The 21,194-nt window shown below is 39.4% G+C and overlaps 1 protein-coding gene across 1 annotated transcript in view; it reads right to left on the bottom strand.

Annotated features, from left to right (window-relative positions):
• MYT1L (myelin transcription factor 1 like) overlaps positions 1–21,194 on the bottom strand; it is a 639,239-nt gene that overhangs the window by 107,899 nt on the left and 510,146 nt on the right. The window contains 1 exon segment of the mRNA XM_040348666.1: positions 18,733–19,704. Within this exon segment, the coding sequence (XP_040204600.1) occupies positions 18,733–19,704 (972 nt within the window).

The raw sequence follows: 21,194 nt of genomic DNA, 5'->3' as shown, positions 1-21,194 counted from the left end.
TAGGGTTTAGGTCTGGAGACATGCTTGGCCAGTCCATAATGTTTATCCTCAGCTTCTTTAGCAAGGCAGTGGTCGTCTTGGAGGTGTGTTTGGGGTCATTATCATGTTGGAATACTGCCCTGCGGCCCAGTCTCTGAAGGGAGAGGATCATGCTCTGCTTCAGTATGTCACAGTACATGTGGCATTCATGGTTCCCTCAATGAACCGTAGCTCCCCAGTGGCGGCAGCACTCATGCAGCCCCAGACCATGACACTCCCACCACCATGCTTGACTGTAGACAAGACACACTTGTCTTTGTACTCCTTACCTCGTTGCCACCACACACGCTTGACACCATCTGAACCAAATACGTTTATCTTGGTCTCATCAGACCACAGGACATGGTTTCAGTAATCCATGTTCTTAATCTGCTTGTCTTCAGCAAACTTTTTTTGGGCTTTCTTGTGCATCATCTTTAGAAGAGGTTTCCTTCTGGGACAACAGCCATGTAGACCAATTTGATGCAGTCCCCGGCGTATGGTCTGAGCACTGACAGGCTGACGCCCCCGCCCCTTCAACCACTGCAGCAATGCTGGCAGCACTCATACACTTATTTCCCAAAGACAATCTCCGCATATGACGCTAAGCACGTGCACTTAACTTTTTTTTTTTCCACTTAACTTTTTTGGTCGACTATGGCGAGGCCTGTTTTGAGTGGAACCTGTCCTGTTTAACTGCTGTATGGTCTTGGCCACCATGCTGCAGCTTAGTTTTAGGGTCTTGGCAATCTTCTTATAACCTAGGCCATCTTTATATAGAGCAGCAATTATTTTTTTCAGATCCTCAGAGCGTTCTTTGCCATGAGGTTCAGTAGGAGAGAGTGAGAGCTATAACACATATTTAACACACCTGCTCACCTAAGACCTTGTAACACTAACGAGTCGCATGACATTGGGTAGGGAAATGGCTATTTGGGCCCAATTTGGGCATTTTTACTTAGGGGTGTACTCACTTTTGTGTTGAGTTATACAAGCTGAACCCTCGCAAGTCTAATTTGTTCAGTGTTGTCACATGAAAAGTTATAATAAAATATTTACAAAAATGTGAGGGGTGTACTCACTTTTGTGAGATACTGTACACGAGGGGCAAATACAAAGCTCAAAATGTCCTGATGAGGGCATCACCAATTGAAAAAGCATAGTAAAGAAACCTAAGAAGAAGCCTAATACCCAAGAACACCTACTTCTATGCCCAGCACATGGCTGGTGGAAGAAGACTATAGCACACAGGAAATGGTTGATATAAGCAAGTAGTCCTCAGACATGAAACAGTCAAAACCTAAAACTGGAGAATTGATTTGCTCATCTCTACTTTCAAATGTGATTGCAGCAAACTATTCTGTTCCTGTTTTCTTAATAAAGATTTGGGTTTAAAAAAGATGATGGAAAGTCAATCTATTTGAGGGGGAGGGGGATATTATTATAATTAATATCTTATATCCATGAGTTCATATAAAATCACTGACCAACGAGAATTTGGAGCAATTTGTATTCATCTCAGACAGGGCACAGTAATTCAGACATGTGAGTGGGAAGTGGTTCATTACAATGCATGGCTCCCCTGCCGACTCAGAGCCTAGTCTCATCAGTCTTGTGGATAATAAAAAAAAAACAGAAGTGTTAAATTTCACAGTTCCTTTCAGGCTTCACTCTCTTCATTCTGTGCAGGTACAAAGACTTGGCGTTCTGCACATACTGCATAAAAGCACAAGGCCACCTGCACCGAGAGTGGGCTCATTAAAAACACTTTCCTTTTTCTCTACAGCATCTTCTTATCGACCTGTTAGGAAAAACACATTTTGTGATGGTGCATTAAAAAAAAAAAAAACATCCTACTTTATTTAGACCTCTACTAGGGCTGAATGTTTATGTAATTTCTATTGTGGATTTTGTTCAAATGGGTGTTTATTTCCATGGAAAATTATGTGTAATAGACAATGACCAAAAGATTGCTGAAAAGTATAATTACAAAGGCAAGGTACTGTATTCTCATTACTAAAGGCATAGTCTTACATACCTGGGCCCAAGTACAAGGTAAAGCCAGGGTTCCCGAGATTTGATCCAATACCCACTGCTCCAGACTTCACATCTCTAACCTCCATATATGTCCTACAACTAACATACCCAACACATTAACTCCTGTATAAAAAACAAATCACATATAACTGTTTCTCTGCAATGAACCCCCTTAACTCCTAACAACCTTTTATTTGATACAGGCAAGAAGTGATATGCAATGTCTACTTTTCCTATAAAAATAGCAATTGGTCAAGTTCTCTCCCTCCTCTAAAACTGTTTTTTAAAGTTGCAGAAGAATATACACATATATATGGAAATACATATATGTATAAGACATATGATGGACTTTGAAGGCGTATTAGGTTAAAAAAATTGAATATTTATTAAGAAATTACTTTTTAAAGTGATGTGCACAGCCACTGACCAAGTAACAGGCTCAAGGGATGGATCAGGCAGAGACCAAGCAATACATTTTCAGCATACGTTGAGTCCTTTTAACTTATGAATGTCTTTATCGTTTCAGTGCATGGCTTCCAAATATACAGTATATGTGCGTGGGGGCAGCCATATTTGATCTTTACCAATAAAAGATCTGCTTTTTACTTAGAGATGATCAAATGTGTCTGGGTTCAGTTCATGGGGTGTTCACTGAACCCATTATGCAATCCAAACATTTCAAACTTAAACCTAAACTCTATTTGAAGTCTACAGGGGAGATCTTCAAACAAAATTCTGGCCATTTTCAAGGCTGATATGGAAGGGAATGTCAAAAAGGACATCTACAAAGACAAAAAAAGTTAAAAATATCATACAGCGGAGAGGGGGGTTCTCCTTTAATGTGACTTCAAGGGCAACATGGGAAAAACACAAATCCTTTAACATGGGAGATTCCTTTACACAGTATGTGGTGCTATGGAACAGTCCAATTTACACGGACAGCGCCAGTGACGTCACATTCTCTTATCACATATTTTACATGTGTAATCCATATTTTACCTTTAGCTTTATGTAAATACAGCAGCAGCACACTAAGCTGATTCATTCCAATTTAAAGGAATTTTAAGTAGTTTTGGTTGTGGTACCTGATTTTTCATTCAGTGGTAATAGGTCTGAATTGAACAGACCTAAAAGCTATTCACAGTAAAAAAAAATATATATAAAGTTGAAGCCCTCATCATCATACAGATTAGCCAGTTTTTATAATATAGTTTGTGAACTTTTTTTTCACAGTACCACACTGCATTGTCTTAAACGTTTAATAAAATGTCAAACTAGAGTTAACAAAAACACTTCAAAAACACAGACCCACATTTGTCGAACCCCCCATCCATGTATCTCTAAAATATATGTTTGATAGCAACTGGCTAGCTGTAGGATGGTATGAGTGTACTTGCATAAGCAGCAAATTGAAAGAGCTCTGCAGTGTGAGACTTTCTTTATGTATCTGTTGCCAACAGCATCAATGTAGTCTGCCTTCAGTGTAGCAGCTGCGGTAAAAGTACTAGCCATTCCAAGGAAACACATGGCCAATGCACCACAGGGGCAGCACCTCAATAAGTGAAGTATGCAGCAAAATGCATGCACTCCTTTATCTTAAAAGGTGAATAGCAGCCAAAGGTGGAACTGCTGCTATTGCACCCATTTACTCCTCTTCCAACACCTCAAGGCTGCATATCAGCCAATTGTTTGGACTACTAATGCAGCCTTTTCCTCCTTCTTGGGCAAATATTGGCCGTGTTTTTGGACCTGCCGATGCTCCCTTTTTTCCTCATCCACTTCATGGGCACAAACCAGATATTTGTCTGGACTCCTAATATAGCCTTTTTTGCCTCCTGCTCAAGGGTCCATAGCAGCCATTTTTTTTATTGTACTGCCAATTGGCCTTTTGTGGCCTATGCTATAGCACAGTGGAAGGTACCCAGCCACTATTATTTTGATCAGAAGATCTTTGGTCAGCACCGTTATTCTGCACAGAAGGCAATTCCTGCAATCTACCAATTCAGGAGGAAAAGGGAGCATGACAGGCTGTGCCCCACCCCCTACTCCTAAGCTGCCTGATGGAACATTACTCTGCTGTGCAGTAATCTTCTCATCTCTCCTGTTTAGTCCATACCTGGCATGTGCCACTAGCTAGTAGGGTCACAGAGAGTGGGAAAACTGTCAGCTTGTGTTGTAAATAATCTTTTCTGGTCTTTCCTGTCTGTTCGCAACTACAACCCCTGTTCCGTTGTGAACAAGAGATTTTCATATTGGGAATAAACAAATTTTAAGAAGATACGATCATCCAGCAATATTTTTCAGAAACATCAGTGGCAGAATTAGTTCCACTCATATTATGAATGGGTCACAGTGTTTCTTTATGAAACTTATGCATACTTATGTCATAGAAACAGCAGCAGTAAGTTAGTGATTGGGATGTTGTGGTGAGAGTATAATGGAACAAAGAATACTCTTCCCTGAAGTCCTAAAGCCCATGAGTGATTCACTTACTGCCTAACCACTTAAGACATAAAAAAGACGTAAAAAAAATCGCAATAAGCGTTTATCGATTGGTTTGCGCAAAATTTATAGCGTTTACAAAATAGGAGATAGTTTTATTGCATTTTTATTATTTTTTTTTTTACTACTAATGGCGGCGATCAGCAATTTTTTTCATGACTGCGACATTATAGCGGACACATCGGACAATTTTGACACATTTTTGGGACCATTGTCATTTTCACAGCAAAAAATGCTGTAAAAATGCATTGTTTACTGTGAAAATGACAATTGCAGTTTGGGAGTTAACCACTAGGGGGCGCTGAAGGGGTTAAGTGTGACCTCATATGTTTTTCTAACTGTAGGGGGGCGGGATTGGATGTGTGATGTCATTGATCGTGTTTCCCTATTTTAGGGAACACACGATCAATGAAGGCGGCGATCGGGTCCGCGGGTCCCGTGGCCACGGTCATGGAGCTTGGGACTGGAGCTTGGGAGCGGGTCGTGGGCATGTGCCGCGCACGCGCCCGCGACCCACGGCTTGCCACTTAAAGAGGACGTACAGGTACGTGCTTGTGCCCAGCCGTGCCATTCTGCCGACGTATATCTGCAGGAGGCGGTCCTTAAGTGGTTAAATATGATTGAATTACACTATATAGCCAAATTTGTGGACACCTTTGATGAAGGTCTTTTTCTGTTCCAGCAAGCCTATGTATCTGTGCACAAAGCAAGGTCCATAAAGGCATGTTTTTGATCAGGTTGGCATGGAAGAAGTTGAGTGGCTTGCACAGAGTACTGACCTTAAGACCTCTAACACACTGCAGGTGCAGCACAGTGTAATGACAGGAAATAATTGAAGTCATTGGAAAAGTGCAGCTAACCTGCAACAAACCCATGCGCTTCATCCGAGGTGTGGTCAAACCGTACCACATCAGTGTGATAGAGGCCTTTGGGGTGAATTGAAAAGCTGATTTAAATAAGCTGATGAAACATATTTTTGTCCAGCTTCAGTACCTGGCATCACATAGTGTCTTCCAGCTGAATGAACACAAATGACTACAGTCACCCTCCAAAATCAAGTCCCCAACCCACTTTGCAGCTATAACAGCTTCCAAAAGACTGGGGGGGGGGGGGCTCATACATTAGTGCTTCTTGTTTTGGAATTTGGTGTCGAGCAAAATTGTAGTGGTGTGTTGGTCAGGTGTCCACAAACTTTTGGCCATATAATGTCTTCGTTCTGGGTCAATCCTGTAATTCAGTTATAATAGCCTCTTTATCATATTGAGTCCAGCACTTGTCAAAGATTGTACAAAAATAACTATGTTCAAAAACAGGTTAGAGCAGCACAATGTGCAACCCCAGATAGTTGCATTATCTAGATGTCTTAACAGATTCAAAAGAATTCTTGAGGTCCACCTCAATTAGCACTATATATGCGCAGGGCTTTGTATATTCTAAGAAGACTCAAACTGGCATACACAAGAACACACACACAGACATAGATACACATGTTCAACTAGATAGTCCTGTGCCCATGGCCTTATCCAACCTTATCTATTATGAAACCATGTAACTATATTACATCAGTATAACATGTACTGTAAAATAAATACTTTAATGCATGATGAGCTTATTCCATATCATTATACTGAAACAATAACGATGACCCATGTAGACATTACCCCAAGAGCACCTTAAAATCTGGTCTATAACCTTACTGCAAATATATTAATAATCAACAAACATTGATTTTGCCCAGTGGTATGAAATACTGCCAAACTATTGGAGTGATTTATCTACTGTAAATGTAGAGCTTTTTATATTGGTAAACTAAAGAGACCATTTTGGAAACAAAGTATGACCACATACAGACTGTTGTGAATAGAAACCTCCAAACACTGAGGCATTTTGCACGACTGTATAATTATCAAGAGTGGATGTTTTTTCCAGCTTTGGAAATAATTTAACCAGGTCCCAGGGGAAGAGATTTTGATAAAAAAAAAACTCTTTAAGTTGGAACAAAGTGGATTTACCAGTTCAAATCAACCGTGAACCCAGGTTTAAGTTAACATATCAGTTTTGTGTCATTCTTATGAAAGAACAGTATTCAACTAATACATAATGCAGTAGCCTTTCTCAATCTCTTTATGAATATTGTTGAACAATGCCATGTATATGCACCTCCTTATTAATGTTTTATTACAATGTGAGCCCCCTATATGTAAACACTGAAACACTATTGGAGTGATTTATCTACTGTAAATGTAGAGCTTTTTTTTATTGGAAAACTAAAGAGACCATTTTGGAAACAAAGTATGACCACATACAGACTGTTGTGAATAGAAACCTCCAAACACTGAGGCATTTTGCACGACTGTATAATTATCAAGAGTGGGTGTTTTTTGTAGCTTTGGAAGGAATTTACCCAGGTCCCAGGGGAAGGGATTTTGATTAGAAAAAAACTCTTTAAGTTGAAACAAAGTGGATTTACCAGTTCAAATCAACCGTGAACCCAGGTTTAAATTAACATATCAGTTTTGTGTCATACTGAAAGAACACAAAAGAACAGTATTCAACTAATACATAATGCAGTAGCCTTTCTCAATCTATCTCTTTATGAATATTGTTGAACAATGCTATGTATATGCACCTCCTTATTAATGTTTTATTACAATGTGGGCCCCCTATATGTAAATCTCTTATTGTTATTCTTTACTGTCCACCTTGTGTTTGGTTGTTTTTTGTTTTTTTTCTTATTATGTGTTTGTCTTGTTTAAATTTCAGCGTTTCCCCTTTTTCTGTTTAATATTATTTTTTTACATTTTTCTTTTTTGCCCTTTTGGTTTTGTGGGTGTTTGTGCTTTTTCTTTGCAGGTTTGTTTCTGTAGTTGAACTGAAAACTTTAGTCCAGGGAGCCCTTTTTTCTTTTTTGGCTGCATCTCTTGGTAGATGGGGGTTGCCAGTGATGTCAATAATGTGAAGGTGCAATACATGTTTTCCAGCTTGGAATGCAGCATATGCTGGCGCACAAATGCTGGTTCTACCTACTGAATATTGAGGGAGTGGTTAAAAATTCTGAGAGGAAGCAGGATGGCTGTCAAGGATCATTTCCCTGCTATTAATAGAACCCACTGGTGACATTCTAGGGGGTGATTCTTTGATAATGTGGCTGGTTGGTAGGATTTTTTTCTCTAAATGGTTATTTTTGTGATATATCTATATAGATATATATCTAATTAGATATATCTATATTTTTGTGATATATTTATATAAATATATATCTATATTTTTGTGATATATCTATCCATTTAGAGAAAAAAAAAACATCTTACACATTATCGAATTTTTACACCCTTTAATTTTTTATTTTGTTTTTTGTTTTGGTACTCAACATTTGTCTATAGTCAAATATGCGGCCTTGGGAAAGAGAATATCTCCATTTTGTATGGCACTTTTGCATATTTGAGAAGACACTTTTGTGTTTTTTTGTACACAAATATGTATATGCTTAATATATGTTTTTGGCACAATGACAACTGACTACAATTATATGGGAATTGCTGATTACTTTGGTCCTGAAGAAGTGAATCCTGTCTGTGAAGCTTATCACAATTGTCTTGTGAAAATCTTGGAATTGTTTATTAAAATCTAATATGCTAGCTCACAATGTCAGTGATTGTATATTGTATGTTGATGTACAGAAACTCCTATTTTTGTTTTATTGTGTATACATGTTGTCAATATGTCTTTTATAAATAACACTGGGGTTGATTTACTAAATCTGGAGAGTTCAAAGTCTGGTGCAACTCTGCATAGAAAACCATCTTCCAGGTTTTTTGTCAAAGCTTAAAGAGGGGGTTCACCCCAAAAAAAATGTTTTAACATTACATTCAGCCGAGTTGTCAGAATGACAATCAGCTGTTTTTTTTATTGCCGTACATACCGTATTTTCACCGCCGCTTCCGGGTATGTAATCGGCGGGACTGGGCATTCCTAATTGATTGACTTCCTTCCGACCGGCGCATACAGCGCGTCACGAGTTGCTGAAAGAAGCCGAACGTTGGTGCGCAGGCGCCGTATAGAGCCGACTCGCAGTCCAGCTTCTTTCGGCAACTCATGATGCGCTGTATGTGCCGGTCGGAAGGATGTCAATCAATTAGGAATGCCCAGTCCCGCAGATTACATACCCGGAAGCTGCGGTGAAAATACGGTATGTACGGCAATAAAAAAAAAAACAAAAAACAGCATTCTGACAACTCGGCTGAATGTAATGTTAAAACATTTTTTTGGGGTGAACCCCCGCTTTAATAGAACAAGCTGATGTTAGCAGCTGATTAGCTACCATGCACAGCTGCACCAGATTTCGCACGCTCCAGTTTTAGTAAATCAACCCCAAAGTGAGTAAACATGTATGGCTTTTAAGATATGATGTGCAAGATCTCAAGTGCTAAAAATTAATGTTCCTTTTGAATATATAAAATTTGTAAAAACAATATCAGAGCCTGATGAGAAAATTAAACATAGCAAAATGTATAACGCTCTTAACCTCATCCGTTGCTTACACAAAATTACAGTAAGAGATACTATACTATACTACTTCTACTATCAGACAAACTATAGAACAGAATACAAGATATTCTTTTTATGATACTTTTGCCTTTACCACTCTTGACACTATTGAATTACACTCAGTGTGCGCTGCCCAGCAAGGAAGGGAACAAGTGAATTGCATTTAAGGAAGAAATTGCTATCGATCCTTACCTAAGACACATCATGACTTGCATCTCAAATCACTGCCACTACCTTGCCATCAAAGGATAATTAATGTGTAGTCACTGTCCCTATCTTACATCATTATCCATCCGTCTACAGCTCTATCGGGGCACATTTCCTCCATCGTTACCTTTCTATTGATGCAAATCTGATAAATCATGATGCTGTTAGAGCTTTTGTAAACATGTCTAGAATTGATGACTAATGATTACCATGGCTGTAGCAGTGTGAAAAGGCAGAAATATCATTGAAGACCTTTTCAGAAAATTATATTCTGCAGAGAGAGAGAGAACGTAGTGAAGGTATCAGGCAGCAACCTTGTTTATAACTGAAGTTATTAGGATCTTAGTTTATAGTAGAAAGTACAGCCTATGTTTGCATGTGCCGGTTGCCATGACAGATCGAATGAGGTTAGGTTTGAGACCCTGAACAATTGCCGGGTGAGTTTAGCTCTTCTAAAGTCTTACCAACCTTCAAGTAGTATAAAGAGTCAAAGGGCAAGTCAGCCTTAAAGTGGTTGTAAACCCTTATATATACCCAGTAAAGTGACTGGCCTCCCGTAATACACAAAGATGAAACAAATACACCTACATAAGTTAGACCTGTTTGTCTGCAGTCTTCTTTTGTCTACATCCGTTGAAAGTCCAAAATTTATAAAGCTTGCCTAACCTGTCAGAAAAAATGGACAGAGAGCTGAAGGTACACCCTGCAGAGCTCAATGAGAGGAGCTCTAAAATCTGATTGGAGGGAACACACCTCTTCACACAGCACACAGGAACAGAGCTGAGGCTGTCAATCAGCTGGAGGTCCCTCAGGAAACCTTGTCAGAAGTGATTCAATCTCATAGCAGAGGAATGAAGCAGCAGACAGAAATGACACTTAGCGCTCTTAATTGAGTATATAGTGTAAGTACACACTATAGAGGGATATGCTTTGTTCATATTTCATGTCTGAACTTTACAACCACTTTAACCACTTGACCACCAGAAGATTTTACTCCCTTCAAGACCTGGGCATATTTTCCATTCAGCACTGTGCTAGTTTAACTGGAAATTGCATGGCCATGCAACCCTGTTTCCTAAATGTTTTATTTATTTATTTTCACACAAATAGAGCTTTATTTTGGTGTTTTTTAATCACCATAATTTTTTTTTATTATTTTGCTATATAAGTGAAATAATACTGAAAATATTAGTGTTGTGATTGGCTACAGCTAATCACATGGTACACGGTGCTGTGATTGACCCATGTACCATATGGGCCAAACACAGCATCACAATATTAGGCAAAACAGTCATGAATGGAAGCCATTTTTGGCTGTTTTGTTTACATTGTAATCATGAGATCGCTATGACCAATTATGGCAATCACATGATACCCGGCTGCTAACAGTGGCTGAGTACCGAGCGTCATGATCCGCTCTATCCACTGCATGTGTGTACCAGTACATTGCGGTACCTGCAGATGCTGCCCACTTGCAGTATAATTACTGTGAGTGAGTCAGCAAGCAGTTAGAAGAACTTTGGCTAATAAATAAAAGAGGATTTAGTGAATAAAGTGCATTCTGTAATGCTTTTCAAATGGCTTTAAATTATTTTCTTCATGTGCCTAAGCCCCAAGGTGCTCCAACTTGCTAGTTTTGACCCTTAAAGCAATATCAAACCAAAAACCACAATGTAATATATTGCAACTTAACAATCATCAGATGTATTGGCTGAATTCGTTTTCCTATGTCCCTCTGTTTTTACATGGTGATCTGGCCAGTAACACACCTTTTGTATTAGAATGCCTATACTCTGGAGGAAGGAGCACAGGCGCACCTTTGGACAGCAAAATTGCCTAGGGGGAGTGGAGTGTTAGATGTACTAGTAGATATAGATACACTAACACATGGAAGCCAAGTTCCAGCTCAAACTTTTTAAGCAGTTGCAGCAACAGTGTTTTTACATTTGGAATAAAGGTTTCACATAAAGATATAAAGGATGACCATTGTAAGCACCCTTGTCAATTGTAAATGGTTTGTCTCAATGCTCTAATGCCCTATACACACGATCAGATTTCCCGTCGGAGTTTAATAAACTCCGACGGGTTTTTCTGACGGAATTCCGCTCAAGCTGTCTTACATACACACGGACACACCAAATTCCGACAGTCAAAAACGAGTTGACGTACATCACTACGACGAGTCTAGAATAATGAAGTTCAATGCTTCTGAGCATGCGTCGAATTGTTTCCGAGCATGCGTGTTTTTTTCTCCGTTGGAATTCCATACAGACGAACGGAATTTCCTATAGGAATAGACATGTTCTCTTTCTAAGTCCGTCAGAATTTCTGATGAAAAAAGTCCAATGGGGCATACACACGGCCGGAATATCTGATGAAAAAATCCCGTCTGACTTTTTCCATTGGAAATTCCGACCATGTGTATGCGGCATAACTGCTATGTTTGCAGAAGAGTTTGTTCTGTTGAAAAACGGCTGTCATGATAACCAGGTTGAAATAAAGGAAAGAAAGGGTCCATGCACACTGGTCTTAACATTCCCTGCTTCTACAGGGGTTTTGTCTGTAGAGGCAGCTCAATGCTATCCTATGTGTCCACGCATATTAGGACATTTAGAGGCATATTTTAAGCTCAGTGTTTAGCGACAGAAAAAAACCCCTTCTGTTTTGCGTTTTTGAGAGGTGTTTTCTGGCAGAAAAAAAATGCTAAGCGTGCCCAAATGCATGTACAAAAACCCTCTATATGAGTGTTCTCTTTCTGCCTAGGGAACTGGAATTTTTTTAAGCCTGTGTACATGGAGCCTAAAAAATACAATGAATGCAGCCATCACATCTAAGAATTGGTAAGCTGCATTATAAAAAATGGTTGCTTTTGGGTTTACTACTGTTTTAATAGCTCTGTTAGAGGCATACCCACTTAGTTTTCCTCCTCTACCATGTATGTATTCTTATGATGTTTGGCCTTGCTGGCCAGTAGATACGTGTAGGAGGCAGGAGGAAGTAAGACAGCTCTTGGCATCTATTGGAAGCATTGCTCTTTGTGTATTAGCACCCCACGATTCAGGACACGCAGGATGCCGGAGAAGGTCTCTTTAGAAATATTTCAGAAGTGACAAGTGCAATTTTTTTTTATGATGTTTATTTACCTAAAGAGCACAGCATGTACACTTTACAAAGTGAATTTTCATTTTTCAATGGAATTTTCACTTACCTTAGTGAATATGGTAAACATCTCCCTTGCAAGCAATATCCAATTACACGCAAGTAAATTAAAAAAACTGTTTTTTTTTCCATGCACGCAATTGCATAACTGAAGTCAGCAGAGTTTCACCTCCTATATTAAGCTAAAGGTAAATTCCCTTGCAAGATGAAAATTCATTTTGCACAAGAAATACCCCTTAAAACAGCCCCAACATATTTATGAATGTATTTAAATAGAATAGCCTATGTGAGTCATTCTTAATGTTGTTGAGTTCTTTACAACCAGTCCAAAGGAGGCTGGGCAGTGGTTCAGAATCTGTAAAGATTGTTTCTTGAATACATTTTCAAAATCATTAAAATGGACCTGAATGTAAAAAGGTAAAGAACTGCTCTGTTATTTGGAACATCCACAAAAGTAATTGAGTCTAAGTAGTATTCTGAAAAATGTACCCTCTGTATTGATTTCCTCCTGTAAAATAGCAATGCACTTCCTGGTATGTAATTGTGCCTAGGCACTCCTGTTTCTACAGCTGAATATCTACAGTGTGAGATCTGGGGCACTGCTGCCTCACACTGTTAGAGATTTGGAGTGGCGGCCTGTCCATTAGGGGCATATGGGTGCCACCCCTCCATCCATGCGTCCAGCCCCCTGATCTACATACAGGGCACCGCACTATGGCTTCCAATAGGGGATGTGTTTTTTTGAAGCATGTGATTAAAGCCAGAGGCCACCCTGGGGTGGGGGGTACTTGTTTGCCGCCCCCCTAAAAAAACACCAGCTGCCACTGATTACTATTGTGCTGCTAACTATTCTCCTTGGTGGAAGCTCTGATTTGAAGAATCAAAAGTCTGCTTCTTTTAAAGTGGCCGATCCCACACAGAGACAAAATGCAGAATATGGCATATTGGGGTTGATTTACAAAAGATAAATAGACTGTGCACTTTGCAAAGTGTTGTTGCACTCTGCAAGAGCAGTTGCCCCAGAGCTTAGTATCTCTGCTGACTTCTATCAGCCAAACATGTGCAGGCAAAAATGCATTTTTTTTTATTTTCCTTGCACAAGATTGGGTATTACCTCATTTACTAAGCTCTGGAGCAACTGCAATTGTAGAGTGCAACTGCACTTTGCACGGTGCAAAGTCTATTTGCCTTTAGTAAATCAACCCTTTGAAGTCAGTTATGGGAAAAGATCAGCTGCAAGGAGACCACAGGCAATATTTGTGACTATTCCTTTGCCCTCTGTCTGCTTTTTTGGGCCCCTCTTCCAGAGTTCTGTTTCTTTTTAAGGCACAGTGCCATAAAGCACAATATAGTTGAGTGAATGACAAGTAAGTGTGCATTACAAAACTTTTGGCATGTAAAATATTAGTTACCGTATATACTCAAGTATAAGCCGACCCGAATATAAGCCAAGGACCTAATTTTACCACAAAAAAAAATGGGAAAAGTTAACTCGAGTATAAGACTAGGGTGAGAACGCATCAGCTACTGTAAGCGGAAACGAGGGTCAACAATGCCCATTTGCACACCTCACTGTGCCCATTGCAACCTCACTGTGCCATACCTCACTGTGCCCATTGCAGACTCACTGTGCCATACCTCACTGTGCCCATTGCAACATCACTGTGCCTATTGCAGCCTCACTGTGCCATACCTCACTGTGCCCATTGCAGCCTCACTGTGCTATACCTCACTGTGCCATACCTCACTGTGCCCATTGCAGTCTCACTGTGCCATACCTCACTGTACCCATTGCAGGCTCACTGTGCCCATTGCAGTCTCACTGTGCCATACCTCACTGTACCCATTGCAGTCTAACTGTGCCATACCTCCCTGTGCCCATTGCAGTCTCACTGTGCCCATTGCAGTCTCACTGTGCCATGCCTCACTGTGCCCATTGCAGTCTCACTGTGCCATACCTCACTGTGCCCATTGCAATATCACAGTGCCCGAGTACCTAAATTCTTGACAGGCATCCATTTTTTAAAAGTCGCGGCTTCCTCCTGGCGTTCCATGATAGGCATTTGACACTGTGTTCCACCTATCACGAAGGTCCTCCCATCCTTGGACTCAGTTTCCCAGCAGACACTGTGTTCAGTGTTCCACCAATCACGGACATGCTTTCATCCTCGGACAAGAGGACGTCCATGATTGGCAGAACACTGAACACAGTGTCTGCTGGGAAATGATCCGAGGATGAGAGGACCTCCATGATAGGCGGAACACAGTGTCAAATGCATATCACGGAACAGAACCCCAGGAGGAAGCTGCGACTTTAAAAAAGATGGACGCCTGTCAAGAATGCAGGTACACTGACTCGAGTATAAGCCGAGGGGGGTATTTTCAGCCCTAAAAAAAGGTCTGAAAAACTCGATTTATACTCGAGTATATACGGTACTTTATGTATGTATTTGGCAAAAGTATTTTGACACTGCTTCCTTCTAACACGTTCTAAACCAATAAACCTTGAATGTCAATACTGGCTTCCGATAAGTTAATTTTACAATATAAGTATGGATTTTATACAATTACCTTAGTGTAAGGGATTAGGTTAAGGTTAGGATTAGTGTATTGGGGTGAATGTTAAACTAAGTGATAAATTAAGTTTAGATTTAGGTTTTAAAGGGTAAGGTTAAAGATACGGTAGGTTAGGTAAGGTTAAGGTAAAGGGTTAAGGAATAAGGTTAGGGTGAGGTTAAGGGTTAGATAATGTCCTCAGGTTTAAAAATAAATGATTATTGTTTTGGCCTATTTAATTTTTTGTGAAAGTATAAAAACAGATGTTTTGTTTTAATTTTTTTGGATTGCATACAAATACATGTTCTATATGAAAGCTTACATAACACTGTTCTCAATCATGCTGGGCTTTGTAATCACGAAACAGTGCCTTTATGCCCTCTATCTTAATTCACTTGATACAGTTGTTGGAAAGGCAGAAAACATTTTACCTTTCCGAATGCAGCTTCCCCTGCAGCCCCCCCAAACACATACAGGAGCCGATCTCGATCCAGTGATGTGCCCGAGAGCCGAGGATATTTTTAATCTTGATGCAGTGAACTATAGCCAGTGGGGAGGGAGCAGAGGGCAGGCCAAGTCCCACTCTGGGTATCTTATGGATGCCCAGAGCGGGGCTCGGAAGCAAGCATACACGAGTACTCACATAGCATGTGGATTGCTATGTGGGCACTTACGGTGGGGGCGGGGAGGTGGTGGAGCCAGGAGTGCTGGTGGAGGACCAAAGAAGAGGAGGATTGGGTCTGCTTTGTGCAAAACCACTGCACAGAGAAGGTAAGTACCGTATAACATGCTTTTTATTTTAAAACAAAAGTCTAACTCAAGTGACAATGGTAGGGGTTGGGACAAGCTACTACATGGCCAGTATGCTTACTTATTTTTTTTAATGCTGCTACAACTGTTGCAGTGTTATAGTTTGACTTTACCTTTATAATTTTTTAATGGCCTACATGTAAGATTGTTAAAAATATATAAATAAGAACTTGTCAAAAGGAAAAGCAACTAAATACTGGAAACTGCCAGTACAATTATCAGATATGCCTTTTGATGGTTTTCATTCTTGCTTGCAGAATAGGAGGGGCAGGAGTCCCTCCTCTGAATCATATCTACTGTATGTTTATCACAACAGCTGCTCCCTAAAATTTGCCTGGAGCTTGTATACTGGCTGTAAGTGTAAGTATGAAATATTCATACTCTGTGCTTCATATTTACCATATTAAAAAAGAAATAAAAGTAATTATCAAATAAATAATGTTTTTAGTTCTGAACACAATTAATAGAGAGTATATAAAAATGCTTTAGTTTTCGTTTAAGGGTTTTATTTCAGGGTTAGCTCAAGAGTTAGTCTAAGGACCAGGTTAAACTTAGGAAGTCAGGGAATGTGGAAGACATTTTTTAAAACTTTTCAAAAAACAAGCACTGAGCTGCTGGTTTCATAATCCAACTTAGAGCCCATTAGACACCTGAATCCCTTTTGTTTGTGATTACTAGGAAAGAAAGCCCTAGAAGAACAGTCATATAAATATATATATAATACTCAATTAAATTCAATTGAGGTGATACCATGTTGGCTTGTGTCCAGCACTTTCTGTAAATACTTGTTTTATTTTGATATATACATATGCAGCTCATAGCCAACTTACCAAGAATACAGGGGCAGTGTGCAAAACTATATTCTTGAACATAGTTCTTATCTAAATGTCCATATTGAAACAGTTTAGTCCATGAAATAATGGAGCTAGCCAAAAGAGGTGTTGTCGTCTGAATAAGTTTAACAAAAATTGTAAATGAAACTGTGCTAAGAGGTCCAGATAAAACTTTATTCCAATAAATGTCAGGGGGACAACCCGAAGAGTAGCCAATTTGTTGGCTACTTTCTAGATTGCCACTCGGCCTTTTATTGGAATAAAGATGTATCTGAACCTTTTAGCAGCGGTTAGATGCTTCAATTTCAATTTTTGGTACATTACACTATGAGCCAAGGAGACTGTGACAATCCTCTGGGGTGTATAAGCTGATTGCCCGGGAAAAAAATAATTTACATCAACATCAATGCTTTAACATAGCAATACCAATGAGAAAACCCTACAGGTCCAGCACTTTTTTTCCCCTTTCCTCAACTGTGATCCCAATAAGGGTAGTAAAGCCAATATATAGGGAAATAAAGGGTAGGATGTAAAACTGTCCCATTTTTAGATGTTTAAAATCTTGGGGAAGCTAATGGTTCTGTCCAAGACGAATGGTGGAACATCCCAAATTTTGTTTTGTTCTCAGGGAGGCAAATGCACTCTTATTTCATTGTGCCCATTGGTGAAAGGAGCTGCTGGTTCACACATTTTGTGCTTACCAAGTCAACTTAGCTGATTTACAGTTTTATTGAAAAAAGAGATTAAACTATGTATTTCTTCTGATCATCACCAGGAAGAAAAAAAATAAGTTTTTCTATAATTAAATTGCTGACTGTATCAATTGTTCTTCCAGACTCTGAAAATATCTCATTCAAAGGGGCTAATGGGATCGTCAATTAATCTAAGAGGAATTAATTGCATATTGTTGCAAGTGATTTAGAGACACTAGATTCATTTACCTCACACACAGCAAGACACTTGAATTGGACCAGCATTCCTTCTTAGCTGCATACTACATCAAGGCTCATTATAAACTCTCAGCAATAAATATAAAAAGCTGATTATTGTAATTCATCAATTATCTATCATTAGCTAGCATGACTACATATGAATGTAATGAACAACCTTATTTTTATCAAAACTATCTTTAAACTTGTTTCATGACTTACAAATGGTGGAGCCATTTGAGAACTCAATCATATTCTCAATGAGGCCTACCACTTCACAAAATGGCTTCTACTTGTTTGTGTGTTCTGGAAGATGTCCACCAAATTTAAATTTTTAAGTAATAAAATATGCAAAGCAATGTTTACCTTTTGTAACTTTGACTTTCATATCCAGGGTTGTTTTAGTTAAGAGGCAAACAGATCAATTTGCTCTGAACTCACCAAAACATATTGCCCATAGTGCTGAATCTGGAATAATAGCAAATGTCTGAATATCTGTCAGATCCTGCCAATTTAGAAAAAAAGAAATTTGTTGCAAAATTAATGTCCATTGACACAATTTAACAGAGGCTTGCACTTTCAATTTCACTCATTCAGCTGTTTAAGTGAAATTTGTTTGAACAAAAAGAAACAATATACTAATTTTTAAATTCATTTAGGGGATTTTTTTCATGGGGGCTTAGTGGTTTATGGTAATTTAGCTTAGTTAATGTAATGTTCTTTGTATTTGTGTGTTTTATTTAGCTTTTGTTCTTGCAGTATTTTTTTCTTTGAAAAGAAAAAAACATAAACATTTAAAAAGTAGTAAGGTGCTGTCTTTGGCACAAGAACTTTTCCAGTTGAAAGGAGTTTCAGTAATGCTCCAGAGCCATATAAAGTCCATTGCCCCTTAAAAAAAACACCAAAATCATCCTAATTTCACTGTTCTTTTTCCCTTGAAAACAATTGACATCTGTAACTATTGCTTTGCTTTCTCTAAAATTTTAAAGCAATCCAGGGACCAGCACTAAATTGTGTCCTTCCTTGAAGCAGCTCTTTTGTGAAGTGAACAATATTCATGAGCGTTCAGCTGTTTTGGGGATGTGAAAACAACACCACTACAATACTTAAGAAATGTACGCAAAAAATGTTACCTTTAGTATAACATGGCTTTTTGACATGGCCATCAGTGGACCTTGGCCGTCTGTCCTCCCCTGAGAGGTGCCTCATTGGATCATCGCAAGGTCTCATGCTGTCTCTCCTCCCAGCTTCCATGGCCATTCTTTCCCTCATTGCCTTTGCTCTCTCACTTTCCAGGGCTATGGCTTTTTCTAGCAGAGACAGATTACCCTTTGTCATATCAAAAACTTCTTCTGACCTGTCTGAGGTGATGGAGGTAGTGTCATCATCTCTTTCATTATATTCATCCTCTTTTGCACAGCTAGAAAAAGTTCTTGATCTAGGGCTCAACTGTTCTTCGAGTCTCATTAAGTTCATCATATCAGAATAATTCCTCTCTGGTATTCGGTCACAATAGTCTTCATCTGCTCTGGGCAATCTCATGCCCATAGTTTGCTGTTGGCTTCTATCATGGGAATTAGTTTCGCTAAGTTTCCGTGCAAGGTCAAAACATTGGTTCCGTAAGCATTCTAAACTGCTCAGGCACACCTCCTCATCACTCTCCTCCACCATTTTCTCTGCGTGTCCATTATTCATAGGTTTTCCTAACGTTAAATAGTTCATATTCCTTGAGTCTTCCTGGGAAGTATTGTCAACATAATTCCTATCATTGAGGTTATCGGAAAGCACTACACCGTGTCCTTGTGCCAGCAGTTTGAGGGAATCCACAGTTTCCCTAACAACATCACTGTCCAAGTCTAAACTAAGCTCTGTCTTTCGTCCCATATTCTCATTCTTGTCACTGTCGTCCTCCATGCTATTAGATGTATTGCTGTTCATTTCAGATTCAGTCCTGGCTCTGTATGCTGCATCCTCTGCTATTTTGCCAAGATTCAACAACGACTTGGCTACCAGTTCATCATAATTATCGTATTCATCGTTATTGTTATCATCCTTCTCTGTGTCGTGCATTATTCGAGAGCTGTGACAATCCATTGAGTGATTGTCTAAAAAGCAAACAGAGAGAGAGAGAGAGAGAGGGGTAGCTAGAACACTGAGCAACATTTCTGATTGTGCTAGTAAAAATTTAGCTTATATGTTGTAACAAACATAGTTATGCTGCATTTCATGCCATATTGTTTCAGGTTTGTTTTATATAAGTGTAAAATATAATATATGCGCAATACAATCTCTCAGAAGATATGTCATCTGTTCATATTAGGGTCTATACATACCTCTTGATCATCTAAAAGCAAAGTTTTTCAGTGCTATTTTGGTTTTGCTAAACATGTTCTTTTTTTACTGTAGTTAATGAAAAACATGCTCAAACTGCTGCATGTAGCAGCTTGTATGCCCAGTACTTAATGTGCCATGGTGCTTGTACTGGAGTGTTTAGGCGTCCTTCATTAATAACAAGATGCAAAGCAGATGCTCCTTACAGTGCGTGAAAAGTGGTAGTATTAGTGATGTCAGAATAATGCCTTACTGTGCCCCACAATTCCACTGCCTCTGTGACAAATTAAAAAGGGCTTGTTTGGGAAGTGAGGTAAAAATGTGTTCAAGAGCTCTGAAGACATTGTCAGTGCAGCTGAGACCTATCTTAAATGGGGAGTCCAGCCCAAGCTCATTTGGCTGGACTTATCTTCTGGGTCACAGGAGTGCAGTTCATTGTGCACTCCTGTGACCAGTTTTCAGCAGAGAGCGGTCTAAAGTTCGCTCTATGCTGACGCCACCAATGTCAGTCCAGGCACCGCATCATCCCGACTCTGGGAGGCTGGATTTGCCAGGTGCCTGGACTGATTGCCGCCTCAGCCTCTCAGCGAGCTTATGGCTCAAAAACTGCTCATAAATTCTGAATGGCTTTTTATTTTTTGTTTTTGTAGCTTTTTTTCAGAGTTAGAGTGTTTTTACAGCTGAAAAACTCTTCTCCAAACCCCCTAGTTCTGGGGTTTTCTCCCCAGCCATAAAACACCCCTGCTAAATTTTTTTTTATAAAACCCTATGTTAACAGGATAACATACTGGGGAGTCTATTGGCTGCAAAAAAAAATGCCTGAAGCCAAAAAAGGCAGCTATAAAAACGTTCAATGTGCATGAGGCCTTAGGATTTTTTCATTCACGCAGAGAAATGGGTTCTGAGGGGTTAACACACCTGAGCTGGGGCTGGGTGCTAAGGGGGCTATTGCTTATACACTGGATAGGTCTCTGAGAGGTAGTACACACACAATTAATATTTAGTACTAAGCAATTAATGCACATGCTTTTGAGGCAGGTCACATATACTGCAGACAGATCACTGAGGGGTTAATGCTTATAAACTGGCGGACTGAGTGATTAATGTTTCTTCTGTGGCTGATGATCAATGAGAGGTTAATACATAAATACTTCAGAATGATCATTGTTGGGTTAATGCACATATTCCTACTGGTGTCAAACTGGCTAGAGAGCTCTGTATACTAGAGTGGCATTTTACTGGTGGTATGGATACTGGTGAGTGA

Source organism: Rana temporaria, chromosome 4 (genome assembly GCF_905171775.1).
Source record: "Rana temporaria chromosome 4, aRanTem1.1, whole genome shotgun sequence".
NCBI lineage: Eukaryota > Metazoa > Chordata > Amphibia > Anura > Ranidae > Rana > Rana temporaria.
Note: the sequence above shows the minus strand (reverse complement) of the source record. Positions and strands in the feature narration are given on the sequence as shown.